Source organism: Blennius ocellaris (genome assembly GCF_963422515.1).
Source record: "Blennius ocellaris genome assembly, chromosome: 6".
Lineage (NCBI taxonomy): Eukaryota > Metazoa > Chordata > Actinopteri > Blenniiformes > Blenniidae > Blennius > Blennius ocellaris.
Window position 1 is genome coordinate 9,615,929 of NC_137655.1, and position 22,244 is coordinate 9,638,172.

Below are 22,244 nucleotides of genomic sequence, written 5' to 3' on the forward strand. Positions count from 1 at the left end.
TTTAAGCTTGCATGTTCACCCTTTGTGTATGTTGGTTTCCTCTGAGCACTTTGATTTCCTCCCATAGTCAAACAACAGTAATGATATCTCATTTAGGTGACCACGAATTCCTTCCAGCTGTGTCTAATTGTAAAATAACCGTCTGTGTATTTTGTGTTACGCTCCTGTTACGACTTCTCTTTCCATGCTGTGGTCCGTGTTTAATCAATGTGGCTCAATTTCCAGTTTTCCACATGACACCATGCACTGCTCTTTAAAGCCCTCGGGACAGATCCCGCAGACATTCAGACGACATCCAGACGCTTAACTTCCACCTCGACGGGGACCTACACTAATACCTGCCTTCAGGATGGACCTGAGATTCCTCTTTTTAGCATCGGCTATCATCCTGGGGGCCTCACTCACCATTTCTCTGGCAGACAGCACAGCACAGTGCAAAATCAAATGGTAATACTGAACTTTCTGGATTATTCGTCCATGATTTAGTTGACAATTCTGAGTTATTAATGAACCATTTTCTTGAATTAATCTGGTTACAAAATGGACTTGCTCCTAAATGTTCAACCTTTTTTGATTGAGGTTCATCTGTTGTTTCCAGACCAGACATGGCAGCATGTGACTGGAAAGGGATGACATGGTGTCTCAAAGGGGTTCGATGCATGTTAGAGCTTTTCTCTTGCCTGTTAGTTTTGATGTGGGAGACTCAGAAGATTCACATTAGTCATGAGAATGAGCAGATTCAAGGATAGTGTTTTCCAATAATATAATAAGTATATTTTGAAGGAATGACTGTTGATTTTGCAACGCAATTGTTAATGAGAAAACCTACTTTCTCGCAGGCTGTTTGGCATTTCATGCAGTGATGTCTATGAAAAGCTGGTGTACCAGATCAATGCCTGGCAGATCAAGCAAAGCTGTCTGGACGCAGGGGAGAGATGCTCATATGAGGTCAGAAAATGCCCTTTTCTACTTACACCACACACAAAAATAATCATAAATAAGATACATTTTTACACGAGTAAATGCACCTTGACTCTATGAGTCTTTCAAATTATATATTCTTTTAACTTTCATATTACAGCTTCTTTTGATGAAGAGTAGCTGATACGACAATCACACGAGCAGTTTTACAGTCATCAATTACACACGCACAAACACACACACACACGCACACACACACAGAGACCATCAACGCGCCACTAACCACGACACCACAGTGTGGCTCCTCAGCAGCTCTGAGTTATGTGGTGTCCAGACTTTCTGTCAGACCTGATGGTAAAATATGTTTCCAGCTCGTATCATCCGGTCCTTACCTGATCAAAGCCACGCACACGTCTCCGGCAACAAAGAAAATGAACGACCTTCAGTTTCTTCTGGAGCAGTCCACTGTTTGTAAAGTGACCGTAAGTACAACTTTACAACACAAATGTGAATTGATTATGCAAAACAAAAACCCCTCAAATAACATGTATTGCTCGATTGAGTGTTTTACTCCTGTGTGTCATGTGCTCTACAGGGGGAAGCAGTGTCTGAGTTCTCCAAGGATCCTGCAGATAACAGCACAAACTTCTGCAGCCTGCAGAACCTGATGGATGGTAAATATCAGACAATATGATACTTTGTGTGCAGTGTGTCATACCGTATGTTACAGTGGAGATGCTCTTTATTTTATTGATTCGGGTTTGGCGTTGTTTGTCTGTTTCTGTATAGGCAGTAAACTGATTGATGCTGAGGGATACAAACAGTTCAGCAACAAGTGGATCTGCCCTGGGTTTGACACAGTGAACTGCACCTCCTCAACAGAGAAAGAAGCACATGAGTGAACTCATCACTTTATGACTGAAACAGCACTTTTTTATTGTGTTGTCTTGCATCTTGTTGATCATAACCATTTTAATCAGTCATGAAACCTCAAAATGATCGAAGTTAATATTTTTCGGTAAAATCCTCATCTGACAAGACAGCACATATGAGGTGCACTCATGGAAACGTAACATATGTTGTGTTATGAACCTCTTAAACGGTCTGATTTCTGTTCACTGAACTTTCAGAAGAGACTTTTAACATTTATGGCAGTTTGCTTTTGCCTTACACTCAAGCAACTATTCATTTTCTAGCTAACATAACTTTAACTATTGCATTGCATTTACTTATGGCCTCATCTTTTTAGTTTTCTAACATAAGACTTTTATATTATTCATGGTTATTTTTTTTCACAAGTGTGTGGCCAAATGGAACCATAGCGCCTCTTACATTGTTTTCATATTTGGAACATCGACCACGAGCAACACGTTGAACACATTTCACGTATGTCCAAGAAATTTGGTAGACATATGCAGTATGCCACGCCTCACTTTTCAGCTGAGCAAATAATTTGAATGGGTGATGATCAACTGGAAATCTACTGGCCGCAGGCGTCCCTGCACCCATTCTTTGCAGCCTGTGGGGTGATTTGAAACAGATTCAATATAAAACATGAGCATGACAAGTGATCAGAGAGGACAACCCTTTTAATGATAAAACTCGATACCAAAATGCATTTACTCTGTAAAAGCAATTACAAGAGGCATTTTAAGATAAAAGATACCATATGCATGCTTACTATTCTACAATTATTTACTCCTCAGGGTTTTTTCTATATCCCACTGGCAGAACTTCTCTGTCATCTGACCATGAGGATAAAAATGTGTGGCTCTCACAGTAATTAATATTGCACATTCCTGAGCTAAACAAATTGCACTTGAAAGGAAAGAACAACAGAAAAAATCAGCAAGGTAAACAACATGGATGCTACTATAGGCTGTGTATTTATGGAGAAGTAAGTAGACGATGTTATATTTATGCAGGGTGGAGGTGTAACTCATTAGCGTGTGCATTCAATCAAGATTTTGCTTTATTTTGTGTCTGTGAATGTTTAAAGGAGAGCACAACAATAAAAGCTGGTCATATGCAATAGTGCTGCTGAGACTCAAAATATGCTGAGGGTAAATGTGTTTTTCTCCATCTGGAGATAAAATAAAGTGAGCCAAGAATACAGTTGGGGTGCAGCAGGCCTTTATATTGTTTTTCATATTTACTGCCAATGGTCTATGTACCTGTGATAAAATCTGCTGAGAGAGCAAAGTGACATGTTGTTACCCAACTCCATGAATATAACTAACAAAAGCCCCACTTGGACTGTTTCCATCCAGCCGTTTACTTCCTGTCATCCTATTCAGAGCCATAGAGCCCTCTTACTTCACTACAACCAACTACATGGGCTGTTACACACAGTAGACTAAATGAGTTTTACTCACGCCAAGTGCAGTATCATTTTTGAAGGATTCATTCTGAGTTGTATTTTATGCAAGTTAGATTTTATATGTTTCCATATGTTTCAGTTTTGTTCATTAAAAAAAGTCAACTAACTTTTTTGCATCGTCATTAATTCTCAATATTGTCTTTCTGTAACTTAAAACTAAGCCTTTCCTCTTGTTGCTGAACTCATCTTTGCAGCCATGAAAGTTATCCTCAGTAAAAGCAGTGCTAAAGGCGCTGCTTCAATGAAATTTGCTCATGTTAATGTTTACCTAAAGTTCAAAGTTCAGTACCAGGTAATTAAGTTTTATGAACATGATACAAGTTGTATTTTGTGGCAATTTTATATTTTGAGGATAGATATTACAACTCGTCCTTATGCAGACAATTCTGTGATGTTTTGTGAATTTCAACATTGGCTATTTTATATTGTATGGGTGTCTTTTATCTCTCTCCAGCCTCGAACTAAGAGGAAACAGGTGATGTCCAGTGTGGATGGAATAGTTTCAAATACACGACATAGTCATATTTTGCCAGTCATTTGTCAGTAAGATTTAAATTTTTCAAGTTTCCTGTGGGCCCAAACACAAAGGAAATTCCCTGAAAAACACATAATGACATATCTTTCTGCTGAATAGATTAGCTGTAGATTTTATTTTGATTACTACAGTGGTTATTTCTGTGACAAAGTCAGTGAAACAACTGAGCATTATTCTTTGACTGTGAATTTAGTCATGCTATTTGGGTAGATGATGATGATGATGATGATGATGATTATGACTATAATTACTGTTGCTATGATTTTTTGTGCTGATCATTAATTACAATATTATTTTCCATTTATTTAGAGTTTTATTTTTTCAATTATTATTAGTACTACTAGCATATTGTGTAATTGTCTTTTTTTAATGTTCCAAATTGAGATATATTTCAATAGACTTTGCTTATTGTGTGTGTGTGTGTGTGTGTGTGTGTGTGTGTGTGTGTGTGTGTGTGTGTGTGTGTGTGTGTGTGTGTGTGTGTTTTAATGATTAATAGATTGTAGTAAAATATTTAATATTTGTTATAATAATCTGTTGGGTTTCTCTCTGTAAAAAGCACCAAGAAATGATTGTGTTATACTTGGTGCTATATAAATAAAGTTTGAATTGAATTGAATTAATCAAAACCTGGTGTGTTCCATATAATTGTTCAAGAACTACCTTTTCGAATAGATGTATTTACATTTTGATTAACTGCACTTCACTTCACTGTAAGCACCTGTGTATTACCAAAACGCCTTTGTGAAGTGATAGTGTTAAGTAAAACATAAACTAATAAAACTTAAAAAAAAAAAAAACTGGTGCGTGGAGATGACGATACGTCACTTCCTGTCACATGTCACGCGGACATCCTGAAAGGTGGGGCTTTTGTTGCAGGAGCGGGTTGTAATCTGGAGAGCCAATGCCTCTGTCCGCACTGTTCATGCAGGCAGCGAGATAGCATCAACCAAGGGCAGAAAGACGAAATCCTGCTTTGGTAAGCCTTCACAACTTTCCTGTCGAGGGGTTAGAGAGTTTTCAGTCCGGGGAGGAAAACATGGAGGAGGCGACCCTCCGAGCGATGATGGTTAGCCTGACTCATGTGGACATTAGCAGTAACTAGGCGTCCTCCCGTCATTCATTTTCATCTCTATTATTCAATATCCTGAGCCAAGATTCGCGTTTTATCTCTGTAATAACAGTTGTGTTGTCACGTTGCGGTAATGATAAGCAAAGTCCATGTTTATGTGCTGTTGAGGTTATGCGTGTGAGCAGAGTTTCAGTCACCTCACAGACTCCACTCGTACAACCCCGGCGATTTTAACCATCATGTTTTAAATCTCCTGAAGCGGGTTTTAAATCCTCTTTAGTGCGAGAACCAGAAAGTTTTTTCTCTCTCAGGGGGTGGCACACACAAAACGGCTCATGTTTCCTTCAGCTAAATTCAGCAAAAACCTCCATTTGTGTAATAAACATCAATCTGTTTCAGCTGTTTCTGTGTGACACCCTGACGCTATTGTTTTCTCTGTGACTATTTCATCCAAGAAAAAGTCAACTTTTCTATGTTTTTGTTTCAGGTTTTGTTGTGGAGGGAGTTGCTGTTTGTTTACATGAGTGCAAATCAACACACACTTGGTCCAGCTTAGTTATCACATCAACATTATTTTTTGACCAAGGAACATGGCAAATATATGCAATCATCCAGATTCATGTGTCTATAAGATGATGGGTCGATTGAACATATTAAATGTGTATTATTTGTTGTATGACCACTCCTGAAATGACATGTTTCAACTGGCGATTGTGCTGATCTCAGCACAATGGCAACAAATACAGGGGAAACTGAAATCAGGGATTTTTTTTTTTGGTTGCCTCATAGGACTACAGCAAGGCCCCTGGGTTATTTTCCAAAGGTGTTGTTTGTTTTGGGTCTTTGATTGGCTGATGTGTTTTTACCAACGACATGGTCTCATGTTATGATGCAACTGCCTAATTCAGAAAATGCTGAGTGACGGTTTTTACTTAAAGGAAAGGTTTGAGACTGGGCTGTGGTTGGTGAGTCAGAGAAACACTGCTCTGTTTAGTTTAGAGGTGGGGAATCAAAGAGTGTGGATCAAACTGAACTGACATTACATTTAAATGATTTCTGATGTACCTTTGGCAGACAAAAGGAAGAAGTGCTACATTTTTGTTCTGTGTCAAAAGACTGAATCATCCACTTCATTGAGCCGAATGTAAAGCAGCAGTTCAGGTAACCGGTTGTCACAGGGATCCTGTAGCGTTCACATTTTCTAACAATTTCCCAGACTAACCTGGGTTTCTCGTGTTTGATAACCCATCACAAAACCATTCATCTGTGACATTAGCAGTGCTGAGGGAAGTAGACATATTGGCCGACAATGTGACCAGTGTGTTTAACTGGCCAGTTATAAGCATGGTAAACCCTTTATAAAGAAGAGGAACAAGTTATGCAAATATGTATTTGTAGAACAATGTGTTGATTCACCCTTTTTATGGACAGTTTAAATAGTACTTTCTCAAATACCAAGTGAAAATTCCAATAGTGTTTTGAGGACTCCACTCATTATGATTAAAAGTAGTTTTGTGGTATTTGAGTGTAGCTAACACCTGTAGCAATGGAGGTCAAATAATTATCTATGAGAATCACTAACTATAACTGTATTAGTTCGGCAGAAGATGTATACGGTTTTTATAGCTAGACTGCAGACTGGGAGAGATCCTTTGTCTCGCACTCCTTCCCTCAGCCACTTCGTTTCTCTCCTGGCCCACACGTCTTCACACACCTGCACAGTGAATGCTCCCTCTTCTCCTCTAGACAAGGCTATCAATTCACCAACATACAGTGAGAGGGTTGTGTCAAATTTAAATATATTGCTTTAGAAAAAGAACAGTCACAGCTCACTGCTGCATATATTCAAGTAATAGGCTTGTTCAATTACAGCATGAGAAACAGGGGCTGACATTTCGTCTTTTGAAAAAGCTCCAAAAGCTGTGAAATTTACACATCGAGATGTGGTTTTGACATTGTCTCCAATTCCTCTAACGTTACACCATGATGGCACACAGGGCGCTGGCATTGCGTAGGTGGTCTGCAACTGAGCCTGTTGTTTCTCGTCAGGCTAATGGGGGGGGGAAAAAAACATCCAAGGTTGGTGATAAGTAGTGGGCAGCTGGGAGTTACTCAGCAGGAGTAAATAGATCTGTGGGAGTAAATTTAATGCTGAGATGTGAACTCATTTCTTTCCACCCTGAATCAATGTGGAGGAATTCCTGGGTGATGGAGGGGGACACATGTTTAGATAAGATGATCAGGATGGGCTGCAAGGAGGCTGGGAAGGGTCTGATGTATGTTCCAGGATGAAGCTATGTCATGCCTGGGGTTGTTTTTCAACTTTTTACCTTTTCAACTTTTCACCTTGTGGTAATTGCCACAGAGATGGGTTTAAAACATGTATGTGAGAAAACGCTAGCCCACATAGTGCTGTTGAAGTTGGAAGCATTATAACACCAGGAGGATTTAGGTCTCTGCTGCCCAGTTTGGTCAAAGGCTCCTCTGTACACTCCTCTGGCCCTGCGGGTCGTTAGTATGCTTTGCAGGGTGCTTTTTGAGAATATCTCCATCTCTGCTGTTTGCTCTCTTGTAAAGTTGACTGGATCATTCCCTAATCTCTACCTGCTGTGTCTTAATAAGTAAGCACATTTTTACAATTCCCCTGCAGCAGTTTCCGATTAAGTTAAATATTGTTGGTTGCCCTGTAATAAAAAAACGAACCTTAGCATTTGAATCACAGTCATTGTGTGTCTCATGAGATCTTCGCTAACTCTCCCTCATGACTGAAGTGACTCACCTTGGTTGCATTGTTTTGGTCACAGTCAGCAGTAATTACAGTGAGTTAAATAGTTAGCCGTCCACAATCCCAGGGCAGTGTTCCCTGTCTTGTGTTTTTGGACTTGAAAAATAGTTTAAATGTGGGAATGAAAGAAATCTCCTAGACTTTGCCAAGTGTTTTGATTTACCATTGTTCCATAAGGAAGAGTTTGGCATTACTTGAAGCAGAAGGGAGGATGTGTTTATTAGATGCAACAAGAATGACGTCAGAGTAAAAAAAAAAAGAAAAAAAAGGCGGTTGTGGGAAATATTCAACATATTTTCTTCGTCCCAAAATACAACAAGTCCATTTAGAGTATTTTTACTGAAACGTACTATCTCATGGTACGTTTCTGGACTCATTTGACCAATGAGGATGATGATGGGAGAAGCAGCGAATCACCTTCCCAGATTCTTGGAATGTCGCGGGTTGTTCGCATGCCAGAAAACCCCTGCTTTTCTCATCAGCTGTAGAGAGGAAAGCCCTTCACCCCTGGGATTTCAGGAATGATAGTGAGAGGAACATCCTCGGGCATTCTGCAAAGCTCAAATTTCTTGAATTTACATACAAAGGAATGCACTTTATTCCGCTTTATCAGTTACATTCAACTTCTGCAAATGTGAAAGAGAGTTCAGTCATACGCATAAAAGGAGCGCTTCACTTCTCTAACCACCAAGAGTCCACATTAACAAATATAATAGACTGATGTAAGGTAACAAAGTGGCAGATATCATAAGACTGATCTACCCCTCTGATCCTTTTCATTCAGACTGTGTCGGATTGGAAGTTTTTTTTTTTTTATTTGAATGAAATAAATAAATAGCTTTAAGTACTTATAAAGTCAGAATTTTATTGGAGTTGCTAGCATTTCAAGGTTATTAAAATTGGCTACAAATAAATGTGCATGAGGGCCTGATCAGTTAACCGGTCAATGATAGCCATTAGAGAAAATCAGTTATTGGCTTATTGATGTTGGCTTATTGATGCCGAGGTTTACACAATTTATTTTTACAAATAACATCGAGTGAATATGTCCTTGTGCGACGTATCCAACGGAAGACGCTCTGCCTCCTTTCATGTCACATTCCACAGGCACCTTGCAACAGAGTGAAGTGAAAAGCAGAAGATGCATTTACTAAACCAAGTGCATTACCTCAGCGATAGGTCGACGAGTTAGTGAAATGTAGTGAAGTGTTTCCCATGATGTACCTCGTTGTTTCATTCACAGTTGTCTGATATGTTGCCAACATAAAGTTGGGATAACCTGGCTTAAATAAGCACACCTATAGGTGTTGCGAGGTTGAAATTATGTGTGTTTTCCGTCCAAAAGTAGAAAGTAGTGGAAAGATCTGGCAGTAGGTGTAGAGTTGGGGACAGTTTTAGAAAGCAAAGTACCATCTCCCAATATTGTCACTTGGAGACTTAAAAACTTAACTGGCAAGGAAAGTAACTACAACAGTTTACAGACTAAGAGAAAAGTGGGGATGTTTTTTTTTTGGGGGTTTTTTTTTAGTGGCTTGTTCTCCGTCCATGCTTTTATTGCTGCTGCCACATTGACCGGACCATCTTTGATGTGATTGACGCACGCCATGACTAATTAACAGATTTACATAATCAATGATGTTAATGCATCACCCAAGCATTGACAAATGTAATTGGCCAAATCAGTTATCAGAATTTTTTAGAATATTGGAATTGGCATCAGCCCCCCTAAAAAAATCCATATCGGTTGAGCTCTGATGTACATACTGGAATCATTCACCACATTGTGCATTGGAATTCAACAATACCTTCAACTTAATTTACTATACTGCATTTCTCACACATAGAAACGTGAGAGGAATTTGATTTGAATTAAAGGCCACTGTTATGTTGTGACAAAGAAATAATGCTGACCACTAAGCAGTTAAGGGGCCGTCCACACCATGAAACTGGTTAACATGCTGTTTTTGGCCCATCATCCACATGAAGAAGTGTCGAGATTTATGAGCAAGAATCGACTTCTAAAGTTCTATGTGCTTTGTCGTCTTCTGCGTTTTTGGTGTTAGGGAAGTCACAGCACCCCTAAAGGCCTGGCATGTGTACTACATGGCCTGAAGGCTTGTGTTGAGCTGTGTTCATAGTGAGGCGTGGACGGAGGTTTTTTGGAGAAAGCTGGGGAGAAAAAAAATTGTTTTTCTCATTGTGTGGATGTACCCTTAGTGTTCATTTGTTAGCAGTTTTCATAAACTGTTTGCCCATTATCTTCAATCTACTGTCCCTTGGAACCTTCAAAAATGAAAATATCACCATGCTACAGAACCCAGTAAACTTTGTGTTTTTAGATATCTATGCGTCTCGGTGAATCACTGTGCATCACTGCCAAAGTGGTAAGATGAGCAAAGAGTGAACACTGGGCCAAACTCCAAAGGGAATCTTAATGAATTCCTGAAGCCCACGCTGCACTTGTGTCATCTATATTTCAGTAGCCGAGCAACCAGAGTGTCAGTCTGTAAACCCCCCACCTTCTCCATAACCCCACATCCCCTAAAAAGATCCAGACTTCCAGGTCTATATCTGGGTCAGGCCTAAATATTAATCTGACTTCAGTTTGCCAGTGCCCTTTATTTTTACCCAGGATGCTACTTGGGTTGTACTGCAGCTGGTGGATCCCTCCCTGATTATGTGAACTTCTTGAGAAAGTTTGCACATGTTGTAGGAAATTGTTTTAAAACGGTGTCTTGAAATTTCTATAGTTATAACTTTGAAGTTCATGTTGTGTGCTCTTGAAGGTTGTGGGTTACAAATTAATAATTCAAACGGTGACACCAGTGCACAAATGCTGACTGTCACATAGGTTATGTTGGAAAGTGTGTGTTATAATGTGTGTGTGTGTGAGTAGCCTTTCTCCGAGCCCTTTCACTGGCTGGGTTACAACAAAGGCAGGAAGAGCACAGGTCAGGCTTTACTTCCTGGTCAGAGAGAGTGGAACCATGATGCCACATCCTCGGCTTTAACAGCTGTATGGACACACAAACTACTCTTTAATAGACAAACTATGGGTACTTCATGTACCTGCCAATACCAAGCACTGATACAAGTACTTTTTCGTGCAGAAACATTTACTGTTTGTTTCCAACCGAGCATTGTCACTCTTCAGCGAAATGCAACCTCATTGTAAAGCATAGCAACAAATACCATGTATTTTTAACCACATATTTCATAATAGACCTTTGCCTTGCAAATTTCTCCATTGTGAGATCAATAAAGGCTTATCTTATCTTATTTCTTGAACCAGTTTTTATGACACAGGTTGTCATTATTTTGATTTTAACAAAGCTGGACTGAAATCCCATTTACTTGGCATCACTACTTGTTTTTGGCTCGTAACTATCACAATCAATGTCAGTTAGCTACTTTGGTAGAATTTATAGTAAATTAGTTATGTTTTTGTTGGTTCACATTTTCAGACAACAGCACGTGCACTTGACGGTCACATTATTGTTAGGCACACACTTGGTAACTTTGGATAGAATGTCATTGCAATTTCTTCTTTTCTCCACATTGGAGAACTGTTTCCTGACAACTGTAGTTAAGGAAGTCTACGTTGTTTTGATTCCCTCATCAGTTCTTCAGGTGGAGCCAGAACAGACAGGGTCTGATCCAAAAGGGTCCATCAGTGAGCAGTTGGATTGCTGTGTGAGAAACTGGAGCATGTAGAAAGTGTTATTCCAGTGGGTCAGTACATCCCGTTTAGACTCTCGTTATTGGCTTTCCCACTATTTTCCGTCTGAATTGACCACGCTCGGAGGCAAAAGGCCCTCATTAGCGCCAAACATGAAGGTGTGAGCAACACACGTTGGGCTTCGTGGAGTCCAGCATCCATCATGGCACACTTTAATAGAACTTTTGCAGCTTTCAAACACTGACTTGCAATGGCCTAGAGCTCTGCTGTTGTTGCTGTCATTTATTTGAAAATATCTCAGACATTGCTGCTCCTTCACTTTTTACCTTCTCTCCTGAGAGGTTGATGTCAAGCTGCTGTAAAGTGGCATTTGGTGTGGTTGTATCAAAGTACTTTTATAAGCACGCGTACACAAGCACAGTATCGGGCCAAATACTATCATCAGTGTCAGCTGTCATCCTTATAGCCAACAGTGAAATAACCTGCACTGTGTGGCAGATCATGTTTTCTGCTTTTGAACATGGCAAAGAAATGTAGCGGTAAGGCATCTTGTGTACTATCAAATGTTGCAAAGGTTTCCTTTCCATTTTCACACCAGTGCATTTAAAAAAAACAAAAAAGTATGTGTGTTTTATCCTCCTCCGCCTTGTCTCTTGAACTCTCGCTGCTTGCTTATAGCAATGCACAAGATGAAATCAAATGTTTACTGTTGGGGAGGAGCAGGTCATGAATAATGCCATGAATCAACTCGGTGCTCCCATTACTGTCGCATCCCAAGAGGAAAGAGGAATCTTTATCTACACAGAGAGTCGAGGGTGTTGCAGAGAAGGGAAAGAAGAGGTCGGATTCAATGATGTTTAAACTTTACTGACTAATTTGACAAGGGAGCTCTTCACTTTACCAAGTTACAAGTCTCACTTGTCTGATATTGACTATCAAATGGCATAACTGTGAGTGTATAAAGATGGTAGTAGTATGGAAGGTATGTTTGCTGAAGGTGGCGCTTGGACATACACAGTAATAGATAATGCCTGAAAGTCAAACGATGATTGGAAAAGCAGCTGGCACCAGTGCAGCCTGAAGGATCTGTTACTCTACTTTTAGTGCCTAATTGCAGAAATCATTGTGAATCACTGGAAACGTTTTTATAGCTTTAAGCTATGCACTTTTGGCGCTGTCCACTCGTCTGGCTACCCCATCCTCATTAACACAGTATCTCACTGATGCTTTGCAGGAAATGCTTTAATTTATGTACAGAAAATGTTCACTTTGAGATAAATTGATTAGATTTTTAAGGCGAAAGCTGAAGGTAATGTTGACACTACAGTTGCCCCAGTTTTTGTGATGGTAATATCATCAGCAAACCTACCTGTGAGCACTTTCATTATATTCCTTCAAAGTTTTTGCTTAAGGGGATAATACTGCTATGCAAACATGGTGAGCTAGGAGTTGTTTGGATCTATTGTGCTGCCCTTGATAACAATACAGTTTCTAAATTGAATTAGGACTCTGTTTCCTTCGTAAGCAGATATTTTCCTGCTCTTCGGTTGATGACAGACATTTCCTGCATAATTCCACCTAATCAAATAGAGAAGTTGCCTTCCATCATCAGGGATGTAAACAGATTAGTCTTTCAGTTTATTTGGTATAATAAGCTCTGATTAATGATGTGCATTTAACTGAACATGCACATTTGTTTGACTCATAGTCCAAAACCGTGCCCAAATTCATGGGTGAGACATGGGCTGACCAGCATTTACAGTCAAGTCAGTTTGCTCTCTGTTAGAAGTTTGATCTGACAGACACTGCAGTCAGGCAAAAGCAATTGACTTAGAGCCTTCAAATCGCCAGGGCAGGGCCATTATGGAGCAGATAGATGGCCAGTCTTGTCTCCTTTCTTTTTAACGAGTTGAGCACATGATACCCAATTTTACTGCATTTGTAAATGCCGCCCTGCGCCGGAGAATGATGGCTTCATTACTTCTGATCAGTCTCAATGACCTTTTGATGGCGAACTTTATAAAGTTCTAGGATTCATGAGTAGGCAATTTGGCACTTTAATGGAAATGGTGAGGGTTAAGATTGAGGATTTGCTGGAGCAAAGCCTAGAGCCTTGGCTCGTCGAGTTACTGTCACACCGAAAGCTGTTAAGTAACAACTGCCATCTGCCTGTGCACTTGGCCGTGCACTCACGCACACTCACGTGCTTCTGTTTGCCACGTAAAGAAGGTATTTATTGCGGGCACCAACTCTCCTGCACTCTTGTCATTCACAGGTTGTGTCAGTGTGTGCGGGCACACCTGTGTGCGTGCGTGAGAGAGACGTGAAGGACTATCCAGCGATGGCTGCCAGTAAAAGTAAAAACCAGAGCTCTCTGGCCCTGCACAAGGTGATCATGGTGGGAAGTGGCGGTGTGGGGAAGTCGGCTCTCACTCTGCAGTTCATGTACGACGAGGTGAGTCGATGCGCTCCTTTAAAGGACCTTAAAGTTCCTGTCCACTTGTAGTAATCATGTTCAATAATCTTTAAGGCATTAATACTTCAGTGCAAAAGTTACAAAAGTGGCTCAGATGCCACACAAGTGCAATAAAGCAACTCAAATGTCAATTAGTGTTACTTTCTTTGACATGGATGAAGTTTATTGTTTATCTTTGGCTTGGGTCCCAAGCAGTATATTTAGTCATGTGTCTGATTTTGACTTTTTTTTTTAATTTGCAGTCTCTGCATAACCTTTTTTTTTTTTTTTTTTTTTTTGTTTCTCCCTGTTTTCACGGTTAGTTTGTGGAAGACTACGAGCCCACCAAAGCAGACAGCTACAGGAAGAAGGTGGTCCTGGATGGGGAGGAGGTGCAGATCGACATCCTGGACACGGCCGGCCAGGAGGACTACGCTGCCATCAGGGACAACTATTTTCGCAGCGGGGAGGGCTTCCTGCTGGTTTTCTCCATCACGGAGCATGAATCTTTCACTGCCACAGCAGAGTTCAGGTACTTCGGCATAAACACACATTTTGTGGACATATCAGCACAGTGTGTGTTAAAGAACTTGTGTGGTGGAACAAAAGGGAAAATGTAAAAAAAAAAAAAAAAAAGGCCGGAAAAAATCTGTCAATGACGCAGTGAGAAAAGCATAGAGTTTGTTCAGTCGTTTGAGCAGCCTACAGATAAACTGACAAATCAAGAATAAGAATCTCCTCCAGCTTCTTGACTACAAGGTTGACAAATCGTCTTACCTCAAATAGTAGCTTGCCTGAAAGGCAAAAACTAGTTCCAGGACACAGTAAAAAAAACAAAACAAAAGGCACTTTGCTTTTTTGAGGCATCCACTTACACTGTTGTAAACAGTTTATGAGGACGCAGATACTTTTATTTAAGACCTAATGGAACAAAGATGCTTAAGATAAAGAGGAATTCACATTTCTTAACCTTTTTATGAATTTTTAGGACGCTTGAGTATATGTAGATTTTTGTGATTGTAGAATTGTCCAAGTTGTGTTCAGGGTTTCTACTACTACCTTTAGCAATAACCCTCCAATGCAGTTTAGAATTATAGTTCCTGTAATGTTATATTTGTCGAAGAAAGTTCTGTAGATCAGAAAAAGCTTGAATAGACTTCAAACCATCCCAAACATGAGGGGAAACTGAGTAGTTGTTGTTCACACAGCTGAAGAATCATTTCCGACTTCTCCTCTCACCTTCTCATCCTGTCGCAAATTCAATGCAGGAAATTCTTAAAGTATTTGAAATGAAAATAATTGTGTATTTCAGGCTAAATTCTCATGAAATGGTGACTAATAATAGGTTACAAATAGCCTTTACTTGTTCCAGTCCTGGAATGGCTAATGCATCCGCAACTTGTGTTGCCCTCCCAGGGAGCAGATTTTGCGGGTGAAGGCAGAAGAGGACAAAATCCCCCTCCTTGTCGTCGGGAACAAGTCGGACCTGGAGGAGCGCCGGCAGGTGTCTGTGGACGAGGCCCGCGGGAAGTCCGAGGAGTGGGGCGTCCAGTACGTGGAGACATCGGCCAAAACCAGGGCCAACGTAGACAAGGTGGGACCGCCCGCACACTTTTAAATCTCGTGAAAGTTTGAGGCGCTAAAGGTAACGTGAACCTTTTGCTAATATCGTACCGTGACCATCCAGTGCCTTGAAGCGCCAGTTCTCCTAGTTATACTAGTGCGCGCAGCTTTTAAAGGCACTTGGCAGGTTGGCGTGCCCCCGAGCAGCTTTGTGAATTTGCCACAGTTCCTCTGTAGATTTAAGCTGTCGAAGTTGGCTTCTTTCTCATTTTATAACTCCACAGTGAGGTGATGAGATGCAGGAAGCTTTTGACTAATGACACCACTCTTGATTCTTGCTGCAAACTTTTAAGATCCATCCCAGTCAGAAAAATGTGTCCGATTTTGGAAGAAGACTCCGTTCCAGGTCAAAATATAAAAATATATTTGCAAGAAAATAACTTCCGATTATTAAAACCCAGTTGACGCAGAACAATCTTCTTGGAGAACTTGACGTGTAAGGAGAAAGTGAACGTATTGTCATTGTTGAGAAAATGTGGAATCGGGAGAAAGTTGTAACGACCAAAACCATCAAACTGTTAAATACAGGAAGAACGACGGGCAAGTGATGTTGTTTGTTGTAGAAATGTTCATTTAAGTACATATGATGATGAAAACAGAAAAAAGCCTCATATCTGCTATACACCGGAAAATGAAAAATATATATATATTTTTTCTTTTCAGCCTTGTAGGTTATTGCTACTACACACAATCTGTATGCTGTCAAATATAAGTAAAAGTGATCACTTGATCTCTTCCCAGGTATTCTTTGACCTTATGCGTGAAGTGCGAGGCAAGAAAATGTCTGAAAATAAAGACAAAAACGGGAAAGGGAAGAACAAGAAGAACAAGAAGAGTTTCAAAGAGAGATGCTGTTTACTTTGAACTCACGGACCCGAACAAGCACCAATCCAACCGTAACGCTGGAGAACAAAGGAAAAGGTCTTTGCCATTGTCATTTAAATGAACATCATAGTTTGTTTTGTTGTTTGTTTGTTTTATTCTCTTGTTATGGGTTTGGGTCTAGAACAATCTCCGCCCGTTTGTGCCATTTTTTTTTTTTTTTTTTTTTAATGAATGGAATGTGACTTTCTGATGTATTGGACGATGACCACTGTCCTGACTGTGACGGGGACTGCAGTGCTCGAAGGCTCACAGTTGGCCAATGACCAAACTGCCACTGACACTAACTCTGTTGCTCCAGACATTTTTCACTGTTTAACTCAGCGATCATACTGCCTTCGACTTTGGTGGAGTGACATAAACAGTGCCCTTAACTTTCTGTAACTTCTCGTAATCTTAACCTGCGTTTCATGTCGGAAAATTGAATTATTTTTTTTTTTTAAGTCTCGTGATCAATTTACAAGGAACTCTAAATGCTGCTGTCTGTCCTTTTTCTAAACATTAATAGACTCTTACCTTCTTGTCCAATGAGCTTGTTGGCCTCCTGCATTGATCTGTCCAAACTTGTGTATCTGCTGCTGCAAGTGTGTGTTCTGAGTGGATGTATAAAATGTAATTTTTAAACTCCCCCGAGGCAGCTTTTATTATTTTTCTCTTTCAGTTTATCCAAGGACTTCAGATACTCTCGCCACATTAAATCCATACATCCGCTGCCAAACAGGGGCGTTTGAAAGCGATTGTCAGATTTAGCAGCCCTGACACGATTACCACAAATCAATGCTAAAATGCTTGGCAGTCTTGCAGGAGGGAAGCTTCAAAATGAAGTCTCACTTGTCCATGTTTTATTTACTGTAAGCTCACCGAGCTTCCTGTAGATATTTTTTGCGTGAGGCTGTTTAAAAAAAGAAAAAATCACAAAGTTTAATGTTTGCTCGTGTTTTTGTTGTCGGGGTGGGAAAAAAATTGAGGGAAGAGAGACGACTTGGTGGTCTTAACTGCGCTCCGCCATGTTTGCGTAAGCGGGCTCTTTTTCCATCCCTCTCACTGTGCAGTCACGCCCGCCGCACACGACCGTTTGAAGTTTGGCCCTGTGCTGCGAGACAGGTGTTGACAATCCGGGAGGCCACGCTACGTCTGCATTCTAATCAGCAGCCCCACCACTTCTCACTTTGATGTTCTCTTCATTCCTCGGCCTTTAGAGTAACGTGCACCACGTCGCCAATACCTAAAGAAGCAGGGTTTCACACTGGGCTGGAGTCGTGCTGGAGGAGTCCGTGCCAACAAAATCACATCAAAATAATAAATGATGTTTGGTATATACGCAAATGAATAGTTTCTGTACATTTATCGGGGGAACTCTACAACCTTCCTGTGTCCTTCAAATCAGTGATTCCCAGTCTGGGGTCTGGGATACTCTTGGGGGCGTGAAATGGAAAAAGATTTTCTGCTCTGAGGCAAAATTAAATTTGTCAAGGAAGCACTTTCTGGTATCTTACCTACTGCTTTAGTTTGGAAGCACATTCTATGTTGGCTTCAAGAAAATATTTGTTGGGAACAACTGCTTTTAATAGAATGTCTTGACAGTTGTTTTTTCAAGTGATGCACTAATCTTACATCCCTCTGCAACAAGAGTGCAGATGAATAAATGCTTCATTTTTTTTTTTTTTTTGTGGAAATCGTCTCTTCGAGCCTCAAACGTGGATACTGTTTACATTTGTTGAGAATTCTGCACCAACAATTCTTTTTGTGTCGTGTTCAAGTAAATGGCTTAATGCTTCTCACTGCCCTCTACTGGCAGATGGAGGAACTGTGCCCCCCGCCTGCTGTACCTTCACTACAGTTACATTGGCATTAACCGCTGGAGTAAAATGTTACGGTTGTCATCTTGCGGTTCCTTTGGGGCATTTTATGCCCCAGTTTAGTCAAATAACCCAGCAGTAGCTCACTTATTGATTGTTCCTCTGCCATCCAGAAGAGTGCCAACGGCCTGTTTTTCTTGAATTTGACAGTGATGTACTACCACCATTTATATTAACCTTACAGCCTTATCTTACATGGTGGGGATTGTGTAACACCATCCTCCAGATGAACCAGTCGTGGGCTCTTGTCGCCCGCACCCCCTGGGGTTGGCCAGGTCAGTGAAACTCATTTCACAGTGTGAAAATGGGGTTGACTACATAACTGGGCAGACTGACCATATATCACTTTGAAAATAGTTCTCGTGTGAAGGATACAAGGGAGGGAACGCCTCCCTTAATACTGCAGACTTGCAGTAAGACTTCATGTCCTCTGTAGTCAAGAACAACAATACAAAACTACACCCTGTTTTTCACAGAAATGCCTCCCTTCAATATTCAGAAAAAGAAAGGGAGTCAACATTTCCTGAACAAGATCCTGCAGTTTTCCAGGACGGATGATTTGTCTCTGGAGCTCAGAAGTGAGTTCATAGTGACCTTATTCTGCTTTATTTTACAATTTGCGGGAATATTCCTGCAGGGATTGCTGATTTCCTGTGGTATTTCTTTAATACTCCGAGAATGTAGAGTTCATCTTTTCTGCTACAATTTTAGCATCAAGTCACCTTTTGGTGTCATCACTCAAATATCCCTCTCATCCTCAAATCAATTGGCTGTTTGTGCTCCGGGCTGTACATCTTTATAGCATCAGAGATAAGACCGTTAACTCTGGTGTTTTAAAGGGAATTGTATATTTACAAGTATTGATCAGGTGGCTCTGACGCCTGGTGAATCCTCAAAATCTGGGCTTTTCTTGCTTGAAAGAGCATGTGTGCAGAGGAAACACTGGTTCACTTGCGTGCAAACCACTGTTCTACATTTCCTGCATAGCTCACACAAACACACTAATCCTCTGTAATTTATATCACCACTTGAAACCCCCCCCAGGTTTTGAAAGCCTGTGGCAGCATTTCCACCAGAGGAGCTGAACATGTCACAGCTGTGATAAGCACATTTACCTGCCTGACACTCACCTTTCTGGATCCCCACTCTTCTGCCTGCACCTCTAAGTAGGCAGATTAGGTGGTCCGTTAAACCCACAGGAAGGCACTTATTTAGAAATACATGAAAGGGCAAAGTGAGCCGGGCTAATGACCGATGCAGTGTCACCGGCGCACTCTCGAGTCTTTTATCATTCTGTAGAGAAGGCCCCCGTCCTCTGAGTAACCCTCATTATATCTGAGCTAATGTTGGGGATGAAGATGTTCAAGTGATAAAGCACCATCACAGTCCTTCATTATACAGAAAGAGAAACAGACTCGGTGGAATTGTGCTCGACCCGCAAGATAAATGCAACGGAGAGAGAATAACTCCTGTTTTAGCGACTGTGCCACATCCTGCTGTCTGCCTGCTGCGTCTCAGGGAGGAGAAGCCCCGTTCACCGTTTCACCAAAGGATGGCAGTCTTGCGTTTCCGTGGAGCTGATCATCTGGTCGCGGCTTTGTTCCCACAATAGGCCTTTGGATTTGATTCAGCGGTGGCTGCTGTTTGACTGAATGAATCAACGCGCTTCAATCCATAGTAGTTAATGTAGGAGTGTGAATTAGTTTATAAGTATGTATGTGTCTATTGATTGTTCTTTAATATCCCGTTCATGATTAAAATGTAGTAATTATCATTAAAGCATTAGGACATACAGGCGTTTTATGAATCAAAAGCAGCCTTCCTCCAAATAAAGTATCCAGAGTTTGAAATTATGAGCTGGGGTCGACATCAAACCATTTGATAAATCTTTCTTACCTGTTCTTTTGAATGATACAATATATTTCCCCGTGTTCATGCCCGGAGGAATCTGGTAATAGAATTTCAGGCACCATTAATGGACCATGCCATCTGTTCACCTTGAAGTTGGTTTAACATTCTAGTGTGTCTGACTCAGTCTCGTCACTGCGCTGCCTGGCACAGTCTGCACATGTCCATGTAGAATCTCATCGATTCAACCGCAGGCTGAGGGAACCAGCTGCCACCTTTCTTACTTGTTCACCAGACTTCTGGATTAAATTGAATGAAAACTATCAATTCCTCTTCAGATGTTGCTTTGTGATTTTGACAAACGCCACTCAGCTAAAGGTAAAATTGCCCCCCATAATACTGGATAATAAAGATTATAATGTAATTTAATTATAGCTACTATATATATATATATATATATATATATATATATATATATATATATATATATATATATATATATACTACTTCTGCAGAATTGAAACTCAATTGGATTAATTTGATGTCAATTCTGATTAAACCTGTGTATTTATATAAGTCCATTGCACATTTTTTTCTATATGAAAAGTAATGACTTTAAAAGAAGGGAGTAATTGAAACAAAATGAAATTGTAATACCAAAACTCAAAGTAGTCCCAAAAGTAACAAACAAATAAAACATGCAACTTATTACAACTACAAAGTTTATTTGAGTTAAAATCATGGAAATCATTTCCTTCCAGATGAATAATCTTCGGTTGTATATCAGTGAAAGCACTTAATCTATTGCCATAATTAATGTGTACATTGTACACAGACACAGCCTTTTTTGTGACCGGATAAAGCAGAACAGTAAACAAAACCTTTTATTTTATATACTGATGTGAAATCAAGGCAATAGTTGTGGTTGTTTTGGTCGAGACTTCTAACCGTGTTTCAGGCTTACTCTCAGAGTACTGCTCTCCATTGCGGGTTTTTTTTTTTAAATTTTATTGATCATAAAACGTACTGCTGTGATTGCATGCGTGCATCAGGCTGTTAAAAAACTGTCGGGTGGTTCATGCTGGACAGTATCAAACGGAGTTGCTTCAAAGTATTGAATTCACAGTGATGAAAATTAAAAACCAAAACAGAAATATAAAACCATAGGTTATCATAAAACCTTTAATTGTTTCATCAGTAATCATGAAAAAGGTGTTAGAAAGACTTTGTAGATTTTATTATATTGCCTTGGTTGCCTTTTTTTCGGTGACTCTGGTGAATTAGTTGGGATCGTAGGATTGTTGCCTGTGCGCTTAAGGGCAAAGTAATTGTGTTAGTTCTAATCTGGGACTACATTATTAATGATGGTTCAGTAGATTCAGTAGGGATTGTAAGACATCAGTTTAATGATGCACATGCTCACACTGTGCTGGATTCTCTTCACACCCCTGCAGAAAGAGTCTCTATTAATCCACGTTTAGTTACATTTGCACCGATATGAGAAACGCAGATAAACTGCAGCTCAAAAACATTCAACAGTGAACTGTCACGCCGTATCACAGCCAAATAAAATGGAGCCATGTCGGTCACTTTAGCAGAATATTGTTGGTGTTATCGCTGTCAAAAAGGAGAAGGCGAACTTATCCGGCCTGTCAGAAACAGCCAGGACTACTTCAGCCTGCGATGCGCCGCTGTGACGGCAACACTATCAGCTGGCCGACACTGCAGCACTGATGATGCCTGCAGAATTGAGAACTCTGTGTTATATCCCAGGTCACACCTGATATCGAACAGTGAAGCATCTGCAATGCCTTCACATGTTCTCTGCAATATATATGAGCACTAGATAAAGAGCCATGATGATTATTAATAATAGAGTATTTACTGCTCTCTTTCTTTCTTTTTTTTTTAAGCATTATTAAACACCAGTCCACAGGACAATCTAAGAGAGAGATACAGATACATATATTCTACATTTACAGGGAATTTTAGGCTCACCAATAATTTGCAAATGCATGTTTTTTGACAGTGGGAGAAAATTTGGAGTACCCTTATGCATGCAGACGGAGAGAACACACAAACACCACAAGATCACAAGAATGCTAACCTTTACACCACCATGCAGCCTCGTGTTTAATGCGATCGGAAGATGATGAACCAATCCTTTACGAGTTAAATAAGTTCCATATAATCTGTATTGGATCA

The 22,244-nt window shown here is 40.3% G+C and overlaps 1 protein-coding gene across 1 annotated transcript; it reads left to right on the forward strand.

Annotated features, from left to right (window-relative positions):
- The first annotated feature begins 4,680 nt into the window (after positions 1 to 4,680).
- Positions 4,681 to 16,538, forward strand: LOC308131573 (ras-related protein Ral-B). The gene is made up of 5 exons (XM_080498349.1): positions 4,681 to 4,815; positions 13,648 to 13,827; positions 14,151 to 14,359; positions 15,244 to 15,421; positions 16,192 to 16,538. Exons 2-5 carry the CDS (start codon positions 13,714 to 13,716, stop codon positions 16,312 to 16,314), a joined length of 624 nt encoding a protein of 207 aa, XP_080354475.1. The 5' UTR covers positions 4,681 to 4,815; positions 13,648 to 13,713; the 3' UTR covers positions 16,315 to 16,538.
- Positions 16,539 to 22,244: the final 5,706 nt, after the last annotated feature.